We start from the raw sequence: 19,185 nt of genomic DNA, 5'->3' as shown, positions 1-19,185 counted from the left end.
CATCTCACAGAAGAGTGTTACTCTGACAGGAAGATAACTTTTCATAGCCTTCTTCGGGCGAAATTGTAACTGTCTACTGCATCAACATCAAGCCATATATCCTTCTTTCTAGTAAAAAGGACAAAGGAACCTGAGCAGAGCGTGGTAGAATTGGAGACCAGGCTTTAAGGGCCGTTCTCCTCGTTTTTTCTCAACGCCACATAAAAGAACCAGATAGCGAAACTCCTGCCTTGATCCCAAACCAAAGGTTCGCCAAGCATGCAAATACCGTATTTTTTTTCTGTTTGTAAAAAAAATACAGCAATTACAGACGACGACCACGGCGACCACCCTTTCTGCGGGTAGAGTCGGAGGGGGTAGGAGTAACGTCCTCAATGCGGCCAATCTTCATGCCAGCACGGGCCAGGGCACGGAGAGCAGACTGGGCACCGGGGCCAGGAGTCTTGGTGCCGTTACCTGTAAAAGTCGACCTCGTTAGCTTCTATACTTTATATATTCCCCAAGTCGAGATTTTGCGATGGGGGGTGCGCAACATACCACCGGTGGCACGAATCTTGATGTGCAGAGCGTTGATGCCGAGCTCCTTGCAGCGGGCGGCGACGTCCTGGGCAGCCAACATGGCAGCGTAGGGGGAGGACTCGTCACGGTCAGCCTTGACCTTCATTCCACCGGTGACACGGGTGATGGTTTCACGGCCGGACAGATCGGTGACGTGGACGAAGGTGTCGTTGAAGGAGGCGAAGATACGAGCAACGCCAAAGACGAGCTCGCCTGTTGAATGCCATTGTCAGTAAATTCAGCGCCAATTTTGCCATCTTCTTCACCCCGCCTCAATTTTTGATATGGGAATTTCGAGGTTGTTTGCGCAAAACCAACAAAATTCACCAAAACAATTATTTCGTCGGGGGATGGTTCAAAACGTACCATCGCGGGCAGAGGGGCCCAGGGAGATGTTCTCCTTGGGAGCGGCGACCTTCTTGGGAGGCATTTTGAGGAATTTGTCGACGTCTGGTTATTCGTCACGGGGCTGTTGAGAACTGGCGAGTCACTAAGAAAAAAGAAGCCGTGATGCGCTGGAGTGGTGGTTGCAGCGAGCGAGGGCGGTTAGAGGGGCGGTGGGGCGCGGCAGAATTATTTCCCACACAAAAAAATTCACAGCGAAAAGAATTGGGCGATGAGCTCCTACGAGTACAAGCCCTGCCCTACACCAAAATTTTCGAGAGTGGGACCCGTTGCAAGTTCCACCAACGAGGTACTGTTCCCTCTTTTTTTTTTTCACTTCCCTCCTCCGGTCTTTTTTTCTTTTCCCTTCAAGCACAGCTTCGACGATACAATCAGACATCGCCATCAGCCGCCGCCAAAATGTCTACGTATGTGCCTCCTCCCTGAACGCTTTGCGATACGGGGCAGATGCCCGGTCTCGATATGTTTGCAGATTGTCGTGGTCCTCTCGCTAGGCAGCCGATGAAAAGCTTTTCTTCGTGAAAAGATCGGCCTGCCAGCTCGATCCCTCCCGAGGCGCCTCCCTCAGTTATTCAAGATCTTGGTCAATCAGATTTTGCGAGCTGAGAGACGGCGCCATGGGGTGTTGGAGATGAAGAATCGCTCTAAATGCGTCTTCTCTCTTAAATTCATTGTCGTATAAAGGCAATTGGCCTTGGTCTGAAATAGGCCTTGTTGCTTATTGCCTACGACTTTTTCTTTCTTGGACAAGTTTTTCTTGTCTGGGGTGTTGTCGGATGAGTGGAATACAGACTTCAATTGAGCACTGCTGGAACATGCGTGCCATTGTCGCCTATCTCACCGATCAAATTCAGCTCGAGTCAGCCTTGTTGAGAATGTCGCATTTCAGCTACAGTTCTTGCATCGGCGCTCTGTTCCATACAATTGTATGGCGGACTACGTACTAATCTGAATTTTGAATACAGCGTCCCTACCAACGACCACGTCCTGGTCCCTGAGACCCTGCTCAAGAAGCGCAAGAGCCAGGAGAAGGCTCGCGCTGAGCGTGCTGCCGTTGTTGAGAAGCGCAAGGCTGTATGTATAATCTCTCTTCCTTCCAATATCTTCATGATGCACAACATACCGTCAACTAGACACAGCGTGTCGATGTCGTTGATCGTTAACCTTCTTTCGGGTCTGATACTTGTTTTGGAATACTCTTGGCTATGTTACAGTTTTCTGTGTAAAGCACATTGCTAACATGACTTCCAATAGGCCAACAAGGAGAAGCGTGGTGTCATCTTCAAGCGTGCTGAGAAGTACGTTCAGGAGTACCGCAGCGCTGAGCGTGAGAAGGTCCGCCTTCGCCGCGCCGCCAAGGCCGACGACTCTGCCTACATCCCCGCTGAGGCCAAGCTGATCTTCGTCGTCCGTATCAAGGGGTATGTGTGAACTCGACATCTTTTTGGCAAGCATTGAAAACTAACAGGTCTCCAGTATCAACAAGATGCCCCCTAAGCCCCGCAAGGTCCTCCAGCTGCTCCGTCTTCTCCAGATCAACAACGGTGTCTTCCTGAAGGTCACCAAGGCCATCACTGAGATGCTCAAGATTGTTGAGCCCTGGATCGCCTACGGTTACCCTAACCTGAAGTCCGTCAAGGAGCTGATCTACAAGCGTGGATACGGAAAGGTCGACAAGCAGCGCGTTGCTCTGACCGACAACTCCATCGTTGAGGAGAACCTCGGCAAGTACGGCATCATCTGCGTTGAGGATCTCGTCCACGAGATCTTCACCGTTGGCCCCAACTTCAAGCAGGCCGCCAACTTCCTGTGGCCCTTCAAGCTCAGCAACCCCAACGGTGGCTTCCGTCCCCGCAAGTTCAAGCACTTCATCGAGGGTGGTGACCTTGGCAACCGTGAGGAGGCCATCAACGGTCTCATCCGCCAGATGAACTAAGTCAATTAAAACAAAAATGGGTTTACGGATTTTGGGAGTGGGGTTAAGGAAATATCATGCATGGTTGCTCGGCGTTGGTATCGCGACTTGGCTTTTGATAAATTGACTCTTCGATGAATGACACTCGAGTTTCCATGCCGTGTGATGCTCAAATTGCTTCTAAAACTGTCTACCCGTGATTGCTTTGTATCTTCGTGTCTCATTATCTGCTCTTGCAGGATATCCCAGCCCATTAAATCGTTCAGTGAACCATTGAGTGGCGATTATTAGTCAGGCTCTCCACTCCTGCGCAAATGGGTAATTGTACATGGTAATTATTATGCTCTACGCCTTGATATCAAAGCTTGTCCCACACCCACAGCTGCTTGTTGCATATGGGTTGTCAACAATCTTGAACTGCGATCCAATCAACTCTTGTGTAAAGTCCACCTTGCTGCCCGTCAGAAGCTCCAGGGAAGGCTCGTCTAGTACGATTTTCGGGCTATCGGCGGGCGGAGTAGCAGAGTTGGCTTCGTCCGGAACGTATTGGAAGATGCTGTCCTCCTCGGAGATAATCGTAGAAGCTTCGCGCGCTTCTCCTGTGGGCATCGTAATGAGGCTCATGAGGTACTGAAAGCCGTGGCAACCTCCGCTCTCAACTCGAATGCGCAGGGCTAGGTTCGGGTTCTTGTCCTTGGCCATGATCTCAGAGAGTCGCTGTATGAATTTGTAAGCAATGAGGTCGAAACAGTATAAAGAATGAATGCAAGTTTTGAGGCGTAAATCATACCTGAGCTGCTCTTGAAGTGATTTCCAACTTCATCTCATTGCCATCTTCGCCCTTTACGGGATTTTGTACGCATATTGTGGCCAGTCGGCTGGCGGATGCTGTGAATGACCGGCTGGTGGGCTGTCGACTTATTGAAAGAACGGATGTTCTGGTAACTGGAGAGATCGATATGCCATTTCCAAATTGAGGAGATATCCTGATCGTCCGTAGTCGTGAAGAGTGAGAGGCTCCGCGCGGTATGAGAAACTCTAGAGGCGTTTGTTGTACATGTGCGGTAGCCACTGAATACCGTCGTCTGGCAAGCTGGACAAAGGACCGCGCGGCAGAGGCGCTCTCCGTACAGCGTAGTGATATCATCGTGGGCGTCAATCAGATAACTCTATATCTGTTGTGGAAACGGCAGAGTTCGAGACTGAGTTCTGCCGAGGACATCGAGAAACATTATCCAGCCGTCTATTTCCGCTGCTGATGTCAGCCATCTCAGGCACAGAGGCAGCGGCGGCAAATGCCCGGCCATTCTCATCGATTACATGCTAGTGGTCAGATGGCCTTAGTCAGCAGCAAAGTGCAAAGTGCACTCGCTAAGCCCCAAGATGCCGCCCCACCTCCCACCAAAAATCAGTGAATTTTTGACCCTCGACTTTTGAACCAACCCCGCGCACCTCGAAGGAGAGTCTTTGCCCTTGGCCTGGCTCCCGAATTCTGCGATAGTGTCGACCGGGATATTTCATCAACTGAAGACAAGGAATACGATCCGCCAACATGTCTCGCTTTTTCCGCAGCGGCGGTGACGACAGCTCCAGCGAGAGCTCCAGCGACGAGGAAGAACTCTACTCCGGAGAGGAGGATCAGGAACTCGACCAGGAAAAGTCCGAAGAAGAATCCGACGAGTTCGACCACTCCGACGAGGAAAGTGAAGATGACGACAAGGATGCCGGCGGCGACCAGAAGCAGGGAGCTTTCCGATTCTTGAGAGACAACGTTGCGTCCGACAGCGAAGGTAGCGACGATGAAGTCCGAGACAAGGTCAAGAGCGCACAGGTCAAGCGACTGGACGAGCTCGAAACGTCGATTAAGCAGATTGAGAACGGTCAGAAGAATGGCGACTGGACTCTCATCTCTACCGGTATGGAAACAATCATGACGCGATGACCGAACAACAACGCTAATATTATTTCCAAACAGAATTCGACAAGCTTAACCGACAAGTCACCAAGCTTCCTGCCGGCAGCAGAATACCCAAGCCTTACATCAAGGTCATTGCTGAGATCGAGGAATCCGTCAATGAGGCTCTTGCAAAGGCAAAGGTTACCCCCAAGAAGATGAACGCCACCCAGGCTCGTGCTCTCAACGCCGTCAAGCAAAAGGTCAAGAAGACCAACAAGGACTACCAAGACCAGATTGCCGTCTACCGAGAGGACAAGGACACTTACCTGTGGTCTTCAGATGAGGAGGAGGAGATTCCCCAGCCCAAGGCCCCCAAGGCCGTCAAGTTCGACGAGACTGCCGGCGCTGAGGAGGACGCTGATGAGGGATTCACCCCCGTTGGAAAGGGTGGCCGTACCCTGCAGTACACCCCCGAGAGCATCTTCAAGCACCTGCGAGGCATTATGGAGACTCGTGGAAAGAAGAACACCGACAGACTTGAGCAGATCAAGGTTATGGAGAGACTCGGCGAGATCGCCAACACCCCCTACCAGAAGATTCGCGTTCTTCTGACCCTGGTCTCTGCTCGATTCGACCTTGGCTCTGGAACTACTAACGTTATGCCCCTGGAGCACTGGAAGGCCGCTGAGAAGGAACTGTCTCAGCTCCTGACTCTCCTCTCAGAGACCTCTGAGTATGTCGTTCTCGAGAATGTCGAGGAGTGGGATGATGACGAGAAGCCCCCTACTCTGCAGCCCGGTGAGAAGTACATCAAGGTCGCCGGCAGCATCGTCTCCTATGTCGAGAGACTCGACGACGAGCTGCACCGATCTCTGCAGAGCATTGACCCCCACACCTCAGAGTACATTGAGCGTCTTCAGGATGAGGGTGCTCTGTACAACGTCATCTTCCGTGGTCTTCTGTACTACGAGACCTTGAAGAAGGACGAGACCATTGAGGTCCCTCAGGACAGTGTTAACCGTATTGTCATGCGACGACTAGAGCACGTCTACTTCAAGGTAAGGAATCCTTTATCTTCCTTGTTTAAACATGCGTTGCTAACGTGATATATAGCCCGCCCAAGTTGTCAAGACTTTCGAGGAGAACTCCTGGAAGGCCGTCGGCGAGAACGTCGACTCTACTACCACTCCTCGTGCTCAAGCCCAGGACCCCGCCACCCTGGTCAACGTCCTCTGCGGCTACCTCTACGCCCACAGCGAGGGTATCCTTCGTGCCAGAGCTCTGCTCTCTCAAGTCTACTTCCTTGCTCTCCACGACGAGTACTACAAGGCTCGCGACATGATGCTCATGTCACACTTGCAGGAGACTGTTACCGGCTTCGACATCCAGAGCCAGATCCTGTACAACCGAACTCTTGTTCAAGTCGGTCTCTGCGCTTTCCGAAAGGGTCTTATCTATGACGCTCAGAACACCCTGCAGGAGATTTGCGGTAGTGGCCGTCAAAAGGAGCTGCTCGCCCAGGGTGTCATGATGCAGCGATACAGCCAGGTCTCTCCCGAGCAGGAGCGCCTTGAGAAGCAGCGACAGCTGCCCTTCCACATGCACATCAACTTGGAGCTGCTCGAGTGCGTATACCTCACTTGCAGCATGCTTCTGGAGATTCCCCTCCTCGCCCAGACTGGCTCTTCCCCCGACGTCAAGAAGCGCGTCATCAGCAAGACTTACCGCCGTATGCTCGAGTACCACGAGAGACAGATCTTCACTGGACCTCCCGAGAACACTCGTGACCACGTGATGCAGGCTTCCAAGGCTCTGGCTGCTGGAGAGTGGAAGAAGTCCATTACCTACATCCACAGCATCAAGATCTGGGACCTGATGCCCAACACCGATGATATCAAGGAGATGCTGTCCAAGCAGATCCAGGAGGAGGGTCTCCGAACATACCTCTTCACCTACGCCCCCTTCTACGACACCCTCGCCATCGACACCCTCAGCAGCATGTTCGAGCTCGACTCCACCAAGGTGGCTGCCGTCATCAGCAAGATGATCAGCCACGAGGAGCTCGCTGCCTCCCTCGACCAGGTCACCAACAACGTCATCTTCCGCAAGGGAGTCGAGCTCAGCAGACTCCAGTCCCTGGCCCTCGCTCTATCAGACAAGGCCAGCGCGCTCATCGAGACCAACGAGCGGACATTGGAGCAGCGCACACAGGGCACATCAAGTGCCTTTGAGAGACAAGGCGGCAGAGGCCGAGGCGGCCACAGGGGAGGTGCCCGCGGTGGCAGAGGAGGTCCTCGCGGCGGCGGCAACCCCCAGCGACAGGCTGGTGGCACGCAGTTCACGGGCGGAGCTCTGGGAGCTGCTGTCCGTGGTTAGGGTGGAAGCATATGATTACGAGAAGGGGGTGGTGGCTGGTAGGGCGTCCGAATTTGATCTCTTGAACACTTTTACTTGTTGTGTTTTCAAATCCCTTTTATTTTTCTCCTTGTGTTGCTTGCATGGGATCAAAGGAGGGGGTTTCTCTTGTAATGGAAGAAAAAGTCCCGGGCGATCGAGCGAGGAAACGGAGGGAACTCGCTACACTTGTTTGATAGGTTGAACTGGAAATTTTAAAAAGGGAATGCATAAAACATAGAATGAATGTCTGCCTTGTATTTCTCTCAAAATGCGTGTCTGGCCGTTGTGCGCGCAGCTGTGAATCCCAAAGTGAACCTATCTAGTCGAATATCATCTAACTGGATCTTGATACATACTCTTCATCTTCATAATACCACCAGCTACTCATTCATTATTAGACTCATCTGAATCAGAACCCTCATCCTGGCTCTCATCATCTAGATCTTCGTCATCCAGATCCTCATCATCTTAGTCCTCATCATCTTAGTCCTCATCATCTTAGTCCTCATCATCTTAGTCCTCATCATCTTAGTCCTCATCATCTTAGTCCTCATCATCTTAGTCCTCATCATCTTAGTCCTCATCATCTTGATCCTCATATACTATAGGATACTCTAGCCTTACCCTATTAACCCGATGAGCATTTCGAATTTCCTTCGCCTTCTCACTGTCGATCGGGAAATCCACATAATTGCTCACCATTACCTGCAGCTCCGGCGGTAACCTTTCAATAATCTGTAATCCCTCATTATGAGCTTTGCATTCGGTCCACCAGTGGAATTGCTGTGGCGGTACGTTGGATGTCGATATTATGGGGATGGCTGGATCAACAAGATGCAACACGAGTATCTTGCGATGACCTGGCCGAGAGCGGTCGACGAGCGAAAAAGATCCCTGGTGGTGTCTGTAGATGTTGGGATAGAAGACGGCCATAGTAGTATTGATAAGAACACGACCTATAGTCTGGAACTCTCCTTCTGCTGGCTTGAAGGCGTATGCTCGCTCAGCATCAAATTTGTCGACGCGTCGCATGCGCTCTAAATCCGGTCGGTCAATCACAGTATTGAAATACATATAACCATCCGTGACATTGTCGCTGTCGTAACAGAAAAGAGCTGTAGACACAATATGTTCGTTGAGAAGGCCATCCGTTTTCCATGAGTCACACAGGTATTTTGGATTCTCGGGAGTAAGATGAATTTCAGTCAACTTAACAATGATCTGAAGACGATCACGCTTGTGCGGGGAAAACTTTTGCGAGAAAAAGGCGGATGAGCGGACGTCTGACGCGTTTAGGTGAGCCTCGTGATACCAGTGTGTTGATATTGGCTCAGAGAAGTGTAATGGGTGTGTCTCATGGAACCATTTGTTGAGCGGGTCAACGCGATTTTCTAATATATGTTGGCACCAATCTTCTCCTTCATCAAACCACTTGCGTAGTAAATGCTCCATATGGGTCTCATTGCGTTCCAGTTTGAGATTTAGGATGCGATCGTTCTTGTCTTCGTAGGCACTCGCTGATTCCTCTTTCTGTGGCCGCTCTGTCTTGTATTCTTCGACTTCATAAGATAAATATGTCAGTATTGTAGCCATTGATGCAACCGTAAATGCTGTCATGCAGCCAATGTCTTACATTTTTCCGCTGGGATGTTCAAACAACTGCATTCTCTGTCGGCGCAGATCTCAGGAACTTTACAGTCATAAGAGATGTCATGCGAGTCTATTCGCGGGTGATCAAACTCAAACGGCCATCTGTATATGACATCCAATGCTGGTAGGGCCAGATTGATGAATTTTTCGATGGTAGTGTACAGATCAGCGTGCTCAATTGGATGTAGGTTGTTGATGTAACTGTTGATCTTGGCTTTTCCAGTCTCATCCACGATGACGTCGCACGGAAGCCATTGGAAAGATGGATCAAGCATGTTGTATCGCTGGCTTCGTTTTTTCGGATCCGAAGGGCTAAGAAGAATATCCCCCTTACCGCAAGCTTCTAGACAGTTGGTGAGATCGATACTTCTATCAGGAAGGATTCGAGAGCGGCGATACATGAGCGGGCATGTAAAGGGGTCTATCAAATCGATGGTGAATTCATCGCGAGGTTTGTCACTATCCGTCATGGATTGGAATAGTTTCTGGCGACCAAGAGATAGTTCCCGCTTTAGGGCATCAGGTACAAGCTTGTCGGATTTGATAACACAAGCAGCAGAGTCTAAGACAGGAATGAGTCCAGTCTTTTCATATAGATCCGCTTTGAGCTTCAGCTCATCGATACACTACATAACGAGCCCAAATTAGTTAACTGAGAGCAAAGAGAAACTCTGGAGAAATTAGGAAATGCCCTTGTCGCGGTAATAGAAACGCTTTGAGTCTCTGAAACCTACCAAGTCGGCCATAGAAGGTGTAAAGTCGGCATAGCTGAGATATTTGCTCCAATCCAGCCCAAGTATCTCTTTTTTCCACTTGGCTGCTATGTGGGCATGACGAACATCATCACACCATCCAGGTTTGTTGGTGATTTCTTCGATAACTTTTATCATACATAACTCTCTGCTCCACAGCGGTGTAGTATACCACCTAATCCCGTCGTTGGTTGAGATGACAGGCCAAAAGCCAACATACCTGAAGTCAAGAGGACATCCATAGCCAGGAAGTCTGATGATGGCTGTGGGGGAGATTTTCTGTGACACCCAGGTTAGAAAAGCTACTTAGAAGGTGAGATACAAGTACCCTTTGGAAGTCCCTGGCAATGTTGTTGGAAAGTTGCTCAAGATCTATACCCCCATCATCTCCTTCTAGAAGATTGTTAGCATTGGCCACTAGCCACTCCTCAACATCTTCAAGACAGAGAGGTTCATCTGCTTCCTCGATCCATTTTCGAAATTGCTTCTCTTGCTGAGGAGTTCCTGGAAACCACTCTAGAGATTTCTCAGAGTTGCCATCAGAAGAAGTGCAATCCATCGCTGTGGCTGGCTTTCTCCAGAAAAGGGACGTTGGCGGTGATAGAAACTGTTCGTTTGATGGTAGTCTCAGGAGAGGGCGCCGTTTTATGACTTGGTAGAGATCAAGAGGATTTCTCCATTGGCTGGAGAAATTGTGAGCACCTGGAATATGAATTTTGGGTGACCGCAAAATCGAATGTGCAAATTGTGTTGGCGAGATCAGGTGATCTAGCGAACAGTGAAGGAGTGAACTGAGAAGTGAATTGAACCTTCCTCTCCAGCACTGCTCAGTTGTGCCTTGCAGTCACCTGACAGGAACGTGACCCAGGCTGAAGTGACATCAATGCGAGAAACAATTGCAGCTGCCTGCCATTTGATAGTGCAGCTGGAGGATTCCAGATCTTGTTGACTATTCTCCTTGGGCTGATAGTTGGCGTTCATTTACGGTGATGGAACGTAAGTAATGGGTACACTGGAGATGTACGCGTATAGATTTAATTAGAAGAAATGGTAAATTTGAGTTTTAATTTTTGCAAATTAAGAAAAGGCCTGTGAAATGTATCCAACATGAAAGGCTCTCTGCGTGCTGATAAAGAATGAAGAACGGGGGGCTCTGACTGCTGCGGGTATCTCAAGTTGGATTAATCCTCGAGAGTAAAACTGAGAGATGTATTTCTAGCCGGGTAAGTTTATTGCTGCTATGCAATTTTCAAGCAGACATTGCATTCTTCTCGATACATGGTCGTAGAGAGATTAATCATGATCAATTCTCCTCTCTATGACAGCCTGAGTGCCTACATCTATCCTCTGGTCCTCTACTTGACATCAAACCACAGAAACAAGATGCGCAAATCTCCTAGAATATGCTGTTCATTTGCCTTGGCAGTAAAAGATACTAGACACTTAATCATCATGCCAATGAGCCATTCCCCTTTCATTTTAATAGTAGATTGGTTTCTGCGAGATCTTACGTTGGACGTGAGGAGCCCCCTGTAAGTCGATTCTGTGGAGCCCCCCCCAGACGCTACGACGGCTGTCGACAACACACCACCAACGCGCCTCCAAATCACTGTGCACCGTGTCACCGTGCCACCAATCAAACCCGTCAATGGCACATGAAATCCCCCATCTTACATGAAATAAAGCACACAGTTTCTCTTTTCCCCAAAAGAAAGTGGAACTTTAAAAATATTAATAATCCTGAGCCGAGTGGCAGCAAGCCAAAACGTGGAGAGAATCGCGGTAGTGGATCTTACGCCTTATCCGAGGTTTTGTGGGGGTGGACCTCGGCAGCGCCTCAACAGGCGGTAGGTTTACAGCAAAGAGGCTAATAATAAGAGCTGAGCTGCTCACCCCAGGGCAATTGGATTACTTTAATTAATTGATGCTACATTACCCGAACATTGAGAGTCAGCGCGCGTCCAAGCTTGCGTCAATCAACCGCTTTCAGTGCAGCATCAGCATCAGCGTCTGCGCTGCATCTTGGCCATCGCAATTCGACTCGACTTGACTCGGCCTTGAGATAAGACTCGGATCGGCTCTAATCGATAACCGCGCCCTTTATCGTCAGCTTCACTTCTTGTTCCTCTCCTCTCCTCGTCTCACCTCTTCCTCTTTTTCTCCTCGTCTCGTTTGTTCTTCTACCTCCTCCTCCTCCTCTCCGCCCGCCACAATGACCGACGTGGCCGACATCCCCGTCGACTCGGCCTCGACTGAAGTGGCCGCCGCCATCGACTCCTCGGCCGTCGCTGTAGCCGATCCTCTTCCCTCGATTCCTACGCCGGCCAAGGCACCCATTGGCGCCGTTCTAGCCGCCGTGCCCTCCAACGCGGATGCCTTTGCTGGCCATCTGCTGCGATGCCTCCAGACCCGCGCCGGCGCCGATGCCGTCCTGCAGTTCCTCTGCTACTCCTCCAAGCTGTCGGGCGCCGTGCTCGAGACGCTGAGCCGCAATGCGCTGCGACAGTCGGCACAGAAGCTCATTGCCATGGCCTTCCAGCTGCCGCCCGCCACGACCGTCGTTCTCTCATCAGCCCCAGCGCCTCCCGGTGCGGCGTTTGCGCTTAACCTGGCGACCAAGCTCAAGGCCTTTGCGGGCGTATTAAGCGAGGCACGGACGATTAACCGGCTCTGGGGTCTGCTGGGCCTGTACTTTGCGCTCAAGCGAGTCCTCTCCCGGCCGCGCCCAAAAAAGGAAGATGCAGAGAAAGAGGGATCAGAGTCGGTCGCTCTGGCGCGGTTCGACACCGTCTTCGGTCTCAGCCAGATCGTCGCCCTCATCCTATATCAAGTGTTTGAGAACCTCGCGTTCCTGGGCAGCAAAAAGGCCATTGATCTGAAGCCCACGACGATGGGCAAGTTTGGCCTCCTCAGTGTGCGATGCTGGGGTGCGTATACCTTCATGGAGCTTGCCAGGTTGCTGCTGGAGCGCACCCGCAAGAGCGCTCAGGCCAAGGATGCCGCTTGGGCAAAGACTTGGAACAAGAGCTTCTTCCGCAACTTGGCTTGGGCCCCATTGACTGTCCAATGGGGCATGGTTGGTGGAGGACCTCTGCCTGAGACGGCAATTGCCTTGCTGGCGATGTATCCGTCAACGGGACAGATGATTGATCTCTGGCGTGAGACGGCTTAAGACTGTTGAATTTTCTTCTCCTCGAAATCCCCGGTGAAAGGGGTGAGGTATCTGTTAGGTGACGTGAACGGTTGTGCAACATGAAGTTGAAGTGATAGGACTCACAGAACCCGGAAAGGCGCAGGCATTTTGGCACCTGTCTCAGTACAACATATAGATACACAGCGGGTAAGACCATCTACCGGAGTAAAAGATGCGCTTGGTCTCGCAAGAATATTTGGGAACCTGGGCAATGGTAGAATGTTGGATAGGTATGTAAGCTTTTTGTCTGTCTTGCTTGTTTGGATCACATGTAATAGTTGAGCTATATTTTACCATTTACGTTTATGAATGCACGCATGTATCTTTTGCCAATCATCTTGATCCGTCTACATCGCTTTATCTACCGGTCATGACTATGCTTCCAAAGTGTATCTACAAAACAAAACAAAAAGAAAAGAGATGTCGCAGCGAAACCAATTACATTTGGAACCGCCGGATCTCCTGTAATGTCCAAAACTTTCTCATATTCTCTGCCCCCAACGATCTCACCTCGTCATCCAAATGCGCCCACAGCACGCCTCCCCAGCTCTCCATCTTCTCCTTCAAAATGCTCAACTCAAAGTCCCTCTCGCCGCTCTTTACTTCGTTCAGGTACTTTTCGAATCCTTCCAGGCCCTCATGGATCTGGGCGTGCTGCTTCACCAAGTCGCCATTCTTGGGGTTAAACTCAGGCATCTTCTGGGCTAGTCGAGGGAAGAAGTAAGTCTCCTCAATGGAATGATGTATGGTGAGATGCTCAGCAAACTCGGTGCCGATGTTGAGGAGTTGTTTGATGGACATGCCCTGAGGACGACGGCCAGTAGTGCAGGCTTGCCAGAGAATGTTCCATGATCGACGGAAGTTGTTGTGCTGTGAGTCAAGTGTGAGATGATGCAACATACATGTGTATGCATGTATATGCAGGTATGTGCTTTATACATGACGTGGGTATAAGTGGGAGCAGCGATGTTACTTACAAACAACTCCATTCTTTCGGCAAGACGGTTATAGTTCTTGAACTCATGGTCCGTCAGTGGAGGAAGCTCTTCCTTTGCGGCGCTCGCATCATTTTTGCCACTGGCCTCAGCCATGTTGAAAGCGTATCTCTTTGTTGCAGAATTCGATATAAAAGCTCTCCCTCTAGGTGCAACAGCAGTAGCAGCAATAATCCCACGCCCAGTCAAAATAGTTTGCTTGAACAGGGGAATTCTCGTCCGTATCCTCGCCAAAATCATTCGTCTTTTCACTTTCCTGATCCTTTTTTTTTTCTCTCTCACAAATATTCTTGTAAAAGTCGCCTGGAAATATCCTTTATATCTCAAGAAAACTTACAACTCCTCCGAAAAATGCGACAAGCTCCCCCGTATCTCGTGTTCTGATAGATCTTTGACTCGGCGTTGCGGTGATTGGCCAGTTCTGGGTGAGTCAGCGGGTTAATAAAGGGATCCACACGATTACAGAGGCATCTGTCAGCACGGAATTACGATGAATCAGTTCTTTCTCCATAAAACTGCGCGGTGTGGCCTCCGATTCGATGGTGAGTTTTAACGATTTGGATAAAGGCCGAGATGCTGGTCCGTGAAGGGGTCGAGCCGACGGTCCGGATCGCTGTCGGGGCTTTGAGTTGGCGATGCTATGCTGAGAGCTTGAATGGACTGGAAAGGTCTGATATCTTCATCTTGCGTCTCAGCCAGAGGCAAGCGGATGATTGTTTCCAAGATGATCATGTCGTATGGACAGCATGCTTCTCTCAATGCCAAACACCCAGCTTCCAGGTCTGTCTGTGTGTTGACATGATGATAACGCAGCTGTGACTCGATCGCTTGCAGCATCGGATCTATCAACCCACAGCGGACTCCGTGGTTGAACCGAAGTGCGCTCCGGCCAGAGTTCCATCGTCAGCTCATATGCCCAAATACTTGAAGCCCATGCGTCTTCAGCTGTCAAATAAGCCTAACCATGCTAGCGTACCAAATCTGCATGCGATATGGGTATGACATGCAGCCAAGACCAGATCAACCGCGCGGCAAGCATCTGGAGCCGGCAACGTACATTTCGCTCTCGGCTTTCACGTTGCATGACCGAATCCGATCCATATCTTGGCTTGGCTGGCACAGCAATTGCGGAGTATTATCATATCCTTTTTGGCTCGAGTCGTGATACTGAGGCCGATCCTACCATCGTTGTTTCCATCACCTTAAAAAACGAAGACGACACATTGCCTTGAATTATCAGAGGCACATACATATGATTGTCAAATCACTATCTTGCTGGATCTCGTCTTTACGGGTGGTTGACAGAGTTTATTACTTTCCTATTCACTACTGGACGGCTTCACAAGCACTACTCCGTACGCAGGACTATCGACTCAACAAACACAGATCTTCATCGCCGAAAAAGCAAATAGCCGCATTTGCCGTATTGCACTCAATTCACCAATATTTCACCGAATTTATTTGAATTCCTTTCCACAGGCACCTCTTAGATCCCGCAGACATCGTTTCCGCACGACATGCGCTAGTTCCGTCGTGGGTGCAATAAATGGCTTGATTGACGTACGTACGTTTGTACGCTGCTCAAAGTCGTACGCCATAGCAAACAGCTTCTCTTCACTAAACGCCGGGCCGGAAAAGGCGATGCCGAACGGACCGTTGGGAGCCGACAGCATCAATTTTCCCCTATCTGATGGAACGATGGGGGAATCATCAGGAGCGCGGCCCAGCGGCACACTGACGACGGGAAGTCCCAGACCGGCTGCCATGACGACCGAGTACGGCGTCGGATGAACCATTGCGTCCAGCTTGTACTTTTCCAGCGCTCCTGTGAAGCACTGCGGTCCGAGAAACTCTGTGGCTGCAGTAACGTTGGACCAGTAAGTCGGATCCGTGTTGGTGAGGCCAAGCTTGAGAAAGGTATCCCATGCTGTGGTATCAAACCGCGGGAATCCCTCTTGAGGATCGTCCCTGGTAAAATTTCGCAGATCCCTGACTGAAGTGATGTTGTTCGGATTTACTTTCAGGAGGCTGAGGTACTTTTCCGGCAAGCTAGACAAAAAGTCGGCGCCGACGATGGCAAAGATGGCAGCCATGGCGGCAGCTAGGGAGTTGTCGGACGCTGGGTTACTTCTGCGCCCTTTGGTTTGGTCGGTAGGGGCGTTGTTGCAGGGCAAATCAATATTGTCAATAATCTCTGCTCCAGCTGCGCGAAGCACATCCAGAGCTTTTTCAAATGCCTCCGGGTCAGTGTTTGCTGACGGGTCGATATCTGCCGCCATTGTGTTGCGGGACACGCCGAGCCGCTTGCCCTTGAGACCTGAATTCGAACATGCCGCAACATAGTCCGGTATCGTGTCAAAAGGGATAGCATCCGTGTAGTTGTCTCGCTTGTCAGGCCCAGCCATGGCTTGCATGAGATACGCAGCATCCTTAACGGTCCGAGTCAAGGTACCGACGGTATCCTGCCTCAGCGAATATGGAATCACCAGATATCTCGAAGTTAGTCCCACCGTGGGGCGGAACCCGACGACGTTATTCGCATGACCGGGCATGAGGATTGATCCGCCCGTGTCTGTACCAACAGCTGCCCAAGCAAGACCGAGAGAGGCGGCGATGGCACTCCCCGATGATGAGCCCCTGGGATTTTGCTTTGGAAAGTATGCGCCAACTGCCTGGCCACCATGAGCCGACCAACCTTCGTGCAAGACTACCTCTCGAGAGGCAGCCCATTGCGAAAGGTTGGCTTTACCAAGGATGATGGCGCCCGCTTTGCGTAGTTTGGAGGCAATGGTGCTGTCATGGGGAACTCTGGCTCCCAGCAGTGCATATGACCCAGCAGTGTTGTTCATCTCATCGTCTGTGGCAATGTTGTTCTTGAGGAGGATAGGTATGCCATGGAGAGGCTGCTTGGCAGGGTCTATTCCCGCCCGTCTCTCCGTGTCACGCTCCAAGGCAATCGAGAGCGCATCTGGGTTGATCTCAGTGACGGCCTTTAGGTCAGGATTCACCTCTGAGATCCTATCAATGTAGGCCTGGACGAGATCGACACTGGTGAAGTGGTTATTGTCCAACCCAAAGCGCAGGTCAGCGAGAGTAGCGTCGAGCAACGGAGGAAAAGCACTGTCTGCAGACGAGAGGGCTTGAGACAAAGAGGCACGTAATAAGACGTGCAGCGCCGTAGCGAGTGCACCAAGAGGCTTCATCTTCGTACAAGCGATTTTTGAAGGTGCTCCCGGTTTGCTCCTTTGGGCTTTTGCCGAAAAGAAAGAAGATGGGTATTTATTCACCTTTCTGTATGAATAATATCTGTGAAGCGTCCACACTGCCATAAGCCACCACCCACCCAGGTTCATCGGATACGACGGCAGACAGCTCCCACGGGCATCACTACGAACCGAGAGCTTGAGGGCCAAGGGTATTTCATCATCCAGGAAAGTATTTGTCTTTCCATGTTTAGAGAGGCAATGGTCAGACAATTGCTACGGTTTTACCGATGTGAAATATGATAGACCATGGTTCGGCACGGGGGCTAGTCGCTGGTTCCTGTGGACGCGAACTTAGTCGAATGGTGTATATCGGTGCCTCTCTCCTACGGGTATTACGAGTACGGCGACTACTATCGTTCCGATATGTGTGATATCTGTGGAACCACTGGCTACAGTTTCACAAGGGCACACATGCTATATGTAAGACATGCAGGCAGAAACGAAGGAGACTATCAGACAAGCAATCGCCCTGTTCCTCGTCTCTGCCGAAGGAAAAGCCCTGAGCTTCCCCTTGTGGGCATACTCTGCACGCCAAGCGGCCAAGATGGACATTGTGCCTTACGTTAGGCTTCTTTCCCCGAATCTAAGATGCTTCCCGACGATGGAGTATGTCTGCGAATCTATCTGATCTTGGCGATGATATCACCCTGCGTTCCAAAAATTGATGTATTGAATCATGTTCTTCAGCAGCTCTTTAATAATGATCTGCCTGTTTTCTACTTTCCCCAAGGTAGACAGCATGCCTGCTGCGAGACCCCGAGTGAAACCGCCCAGAGGGCAAATAGCCCTCTGGGAAAGAGGAAGCGTCGATCACTGACCTTGTATTAAGCTTATGTCTGTAAAGCAACACCTTTCTATTGTGCCGTGCAATATGACTGTTCTTTTCAGTCGAGGCTGAGTAATAGCCGCGGTCAAGAAGACGCCCGGACCTGTTCTTTCGTGGAAGATGATTGGGCAATCATTGTGCTACGGCTAAGTTCCGATCATGGCTTTGTGGTACCTGAAAGCCTTGTTGGATTTCGAACATGAATGTAGTTATATCAGGACACTGCTATAAGTGCATCGAGTGGCTTTATATAGAGAGTCTAATGCAGAACCATTAGACACCATCTCTCAGATGCTATGCTACAAAGGGGGAGCCTTTCTACTCTCGACGATACTCTTACTAGATGGATTAAAGGGGGTCGTGATAGATGCTCCCTCTCATTGCGATGAAGCACAATCCAAGCTGAGAACATACCAAAGGCACACGGAATTTTGTGTCCCGCTCGGCGATCCCAGAGACACACAACAGAGACAATCTCATTATATTGACCACATGACAAGCACAAAGGGCCTATCCTTAAACATGAGACTCTAGCTCATTGTCTTCTCTCACCGACCTGGTGGTTCAAACAGTCTGAGTAAGAGTCTCATTGCGCCTTATCAGCCCTCGACGTCATGGGACGGGAACCTGGGATACTGGCTCTCAGCTCAATGTCGGTGCGGATATATCGGCATATTGTCGCACCCTGAAGTGAGACAAAGATTTGTCCTCCCTTTCTATCATTGCGCGCACGGCCATTTTACTCGAGGGGGATATTTCGATCTACGTGCGCGATAGTGAAATTGTCAATCACAGCCGCCTTATCTTGAGTGATTGGCGATGTGATAGAGACGCATGTCTCACTTTGCCAGCTACGGGCGGTGATCCCCGCCATTCATAGTATTACGCTCGGCCTGGGAGATGCCGCGTCTGCTGGTTATCTGAGACACGGCTTGGTGCCTTGGTGCCAGATGTCCCAAAGGGATACATAGGCGAGGCGGTGAATGTAGTTTGATAGAAATTTGGCTGCCTGAACTGAGACTACAGCTGAAGGGTGGAGAGAAGGAAAGGAGAGCCCTCATTGTTTCTGTCTCCTAATGTACGGAAGAAGGCTTCCGGAGGACCATCCATCCATCTGTATTCTTACAACTTTCATCAGGGCTCTCATTTGAATATAAGGTGATGATTTGACAAAAAATGTCGCGATCGAAGACAAGTTGACGTGTGACTCTTTGAATCAGAGTATAGCGTCAACACTAGCAACTCATCCGTTTCTTGGAATTTTCACTAATTAGTCGTGTCCACCAATCTCTAAGAGAGTTAATGATGTGGAGTTGTTTCAAACCAATGTA

General features: G+C 50.3%; 9 protein-coding genes across 9 annotated transcripts; 3 read left to right on the top strand and 6 right to left on the bottom strand.

The window, feature by feature from the left end:
* Window positions 1-30: 30 nt before the first annotated feature.
* On the bottom strand, window positions 31-1,192 carry M431DRAFT_145656 (hypothetical protein). The gene is made up of 3 exons (XM_024912703.1): window positions 925-1,192; window positions 538-771; window positions 31-456 (listed from the first exon to the last, which is right to left on the bottom strand). The coding sequence occupies exons 1-3, from the start codon at window positions 986-988 to the stop codon at window positions 305-307; spliced, it is 450 nt and encodes a 149-aa protein (XP_024774025.1). The 5' UTR covers window positions 989-1,192; the 3' UTR covers window positions 31-304.
* A 586-nt stretch (window positions 1,193-1,778) lies between these two features.
* M431DRAFT_6556 (hypothetical protein) lies at window positions 1,779-2,899 on the top strand (the record flags this gene model as incomplete). The annotated part of the gene is made up of 4 exons (XM_024921687.1): window positions 1,779-1,822; window positions 1,929-2,037; window positions 2,218-2,384; window positions 2,440-2,899. The coding sequence occupies 4 exons, from the start codon at window positions 1,779-1,781 to the stop codon at window positions 2,897-2,899; spliced, it is 780 nt and encodes a 259-aa protein (XP_024774024.1).
* Window positions 2,900-3,223: 324 nt separating this feature from the next.
* Window positions 3,224-4,025, bottom strand: M431DRAFT_87317 (hypothetical protein; the record flags this gene model as incomplete). The annotated part of the gene is made up of 2 exons (XM_024923788.1): window positions 3,224-3,595; window positions 3,669-4,025. The coding sequence occupies 2 exons, from the start codon at window positions 4,023-4,025 to the stop codon at window positions 3,224-3,226; spliced, it is 729 nt and encodes a 242-aa protein (XP_024774023.1).
* Window positions 4,026-4,430: 405 nt separating this feature from the next.
* Window positions 4,431-7,151, top strand: M431DRAFT_483135 (hypothetical protein; the record flags this gene model as incomplete). Its single annotated transcript, XM_024916097.1, has 3 exons — window positions 4,431-4,794; window positions 4,854-5,833; window positions 5,889-7,151. 3 exons carry the CDS (start codon window positions 4,431-4,433, stop codon window positions 7,149-7,151), a joined length of 2,607 nt encoding a protein of 868 aa, XP_024774022.1.
* Window positions 7,152-7,745: 594 nt separating this feature from the next.
* Window positions 7,746-8,765, bottom strand: M431DRAFT_86546 (hypothetical protein; the record flags this gene model as incomplete). Its single annotated transcript, XM_024923691.1, has 1 exon — window positions 7,746-8,765. One exon carries the CDS (start codon window positions 8,763-8,765, stop codon window positions 7,746-7,748), a length of 1,020 nt encoding a protein of 339 aa, XP_024774021.1.
* Window positions 8,766-8,785: 20 nt separating this feature from the next.
* Window positions 8,786-10,140, bottom strand: M431DRAFT_118342 (hypothetical protein; the record flags this gene model as incomplete). The annotated part of the gene is made up of 3 exons (XM_024912032.1): window positions 9,903-10,140; window positions 9,557-9,853; window positions 8,786-9,448 (listed from the first exon to the last, which is right to left on the bottom strand). The coding sequence occupies exons 1-3, from the start codon at window positions 10,131-10,133 to the stop codon at window positions 8,786-8,788; spliced, it is 1,191 nt and encodes a 396-aa protein (XP_024774020.1). The 5' UTR covers window positions 10,134-10,140.
* Window positions 10,141-11,786: 1,646 nt separating this feature from the next.
* Window positions 11,787-12,746, top strand: M431DRAFT_88184 (hypothetical protein; the record flags this gene model as incomplete). The annotated part of the gene is made up of 1 exon (XM_024923880.1): window positions 11,787-12,746. One exon carries the CDS (start codon window positions 11,787-11,789, stop codon window positions 12,744-12,746), a length of 960 nt encoding a protein of 319 aa, XP_024774019.1.
* Window positions 12,747-13,205: 459 nt separating this feature from the next.
* Window positions 13,206-13,858, bottom strand: M431DRAFT_496281 (hypothetical protein; the record flags this gene model as incomplete). Its single annotated transcript, XM_024917474.1, has 2 exons — window positions 13,206-13,637; window positions 13,745-13,858. The coding sequence occupies 2 exons, from the start codon at window positions 13,856-13,858 to the stop codon at window positions 13,206-13,208; spliced, it is 546 nt and encodes a 181-aa protein (XP_024774018.1).
* Window positions 13,859-15,052: 1,194 nt separating this feature from the next.
* M431DRAFT_509340 (hypothetical protein) lies at window positions 15,053-17,252 on the bottom strand. The gene has a single exon (XM_024919271.1). It carries the CDS (start codon window positions 16,963-16,965, stop codon window positions 15,220-15,222), a length of 1,746 nt encoding a protein of 581 aa, XP_024774017.1. The 5' UTR covers window positions 16,966-17,252; the 3' UTR covers window positions 15,053-15,219.
* Window positions 17,253-19,185: the final 1,933 nt, after the last annotated feature.

Source organism: Trichoderma harzianum, assembly GCF_003025095.1.
Source record: "Trichoderma harzianum CBS 226.95 unplaced genomic scaffold M431scaffold_7, whole genome shotgun sequence".
NCBI lineage: Eukaryota > Fungi > Ascomycota > Sordariomycetes > Hypocreales > Hypocreaceae > Trichoderma > Trichoderma harzianum.
This window is presented reverse-complemented; position numbering and strand designations above follow the sequence as displayed.

What these genes read in the sequence shown, in the direction of transcription:
- M431DRAFT_145656 (XM_024912703.1), bottom strand. Translation starts at nt 988, where the DNA reads ATGCCTCCCAAGAAGGTCGCCGCTCCCAAGGAGAACATCTCCCTGGGC. An exon ending in GGGCCCCTCTGCCCGCGATG is followed by an intron (nt 772 to 924) that starts GTACGTTTTGAA and finishes GGCATTCAACAG; the next exon opens with GCGAGCTCGTCTTTGGCGTT. An exon ending in CAAGATTCGTGCCACCGGTG is followed by an intron (nt 457 to 537) that starts GTATGTTGCGCA and finishes CGACTTTTACAG; the next exon opens with GTAACGGCACCAAGACTCCT.
- M431DRAFT_509340 (XM_024919271.1), bottom strand. Translation starts at nt 16,965, where the DNA reads ATGAAGCCTCTTGGTGCACTCGCTACGGCGCTGCACGTCTTATTACGT.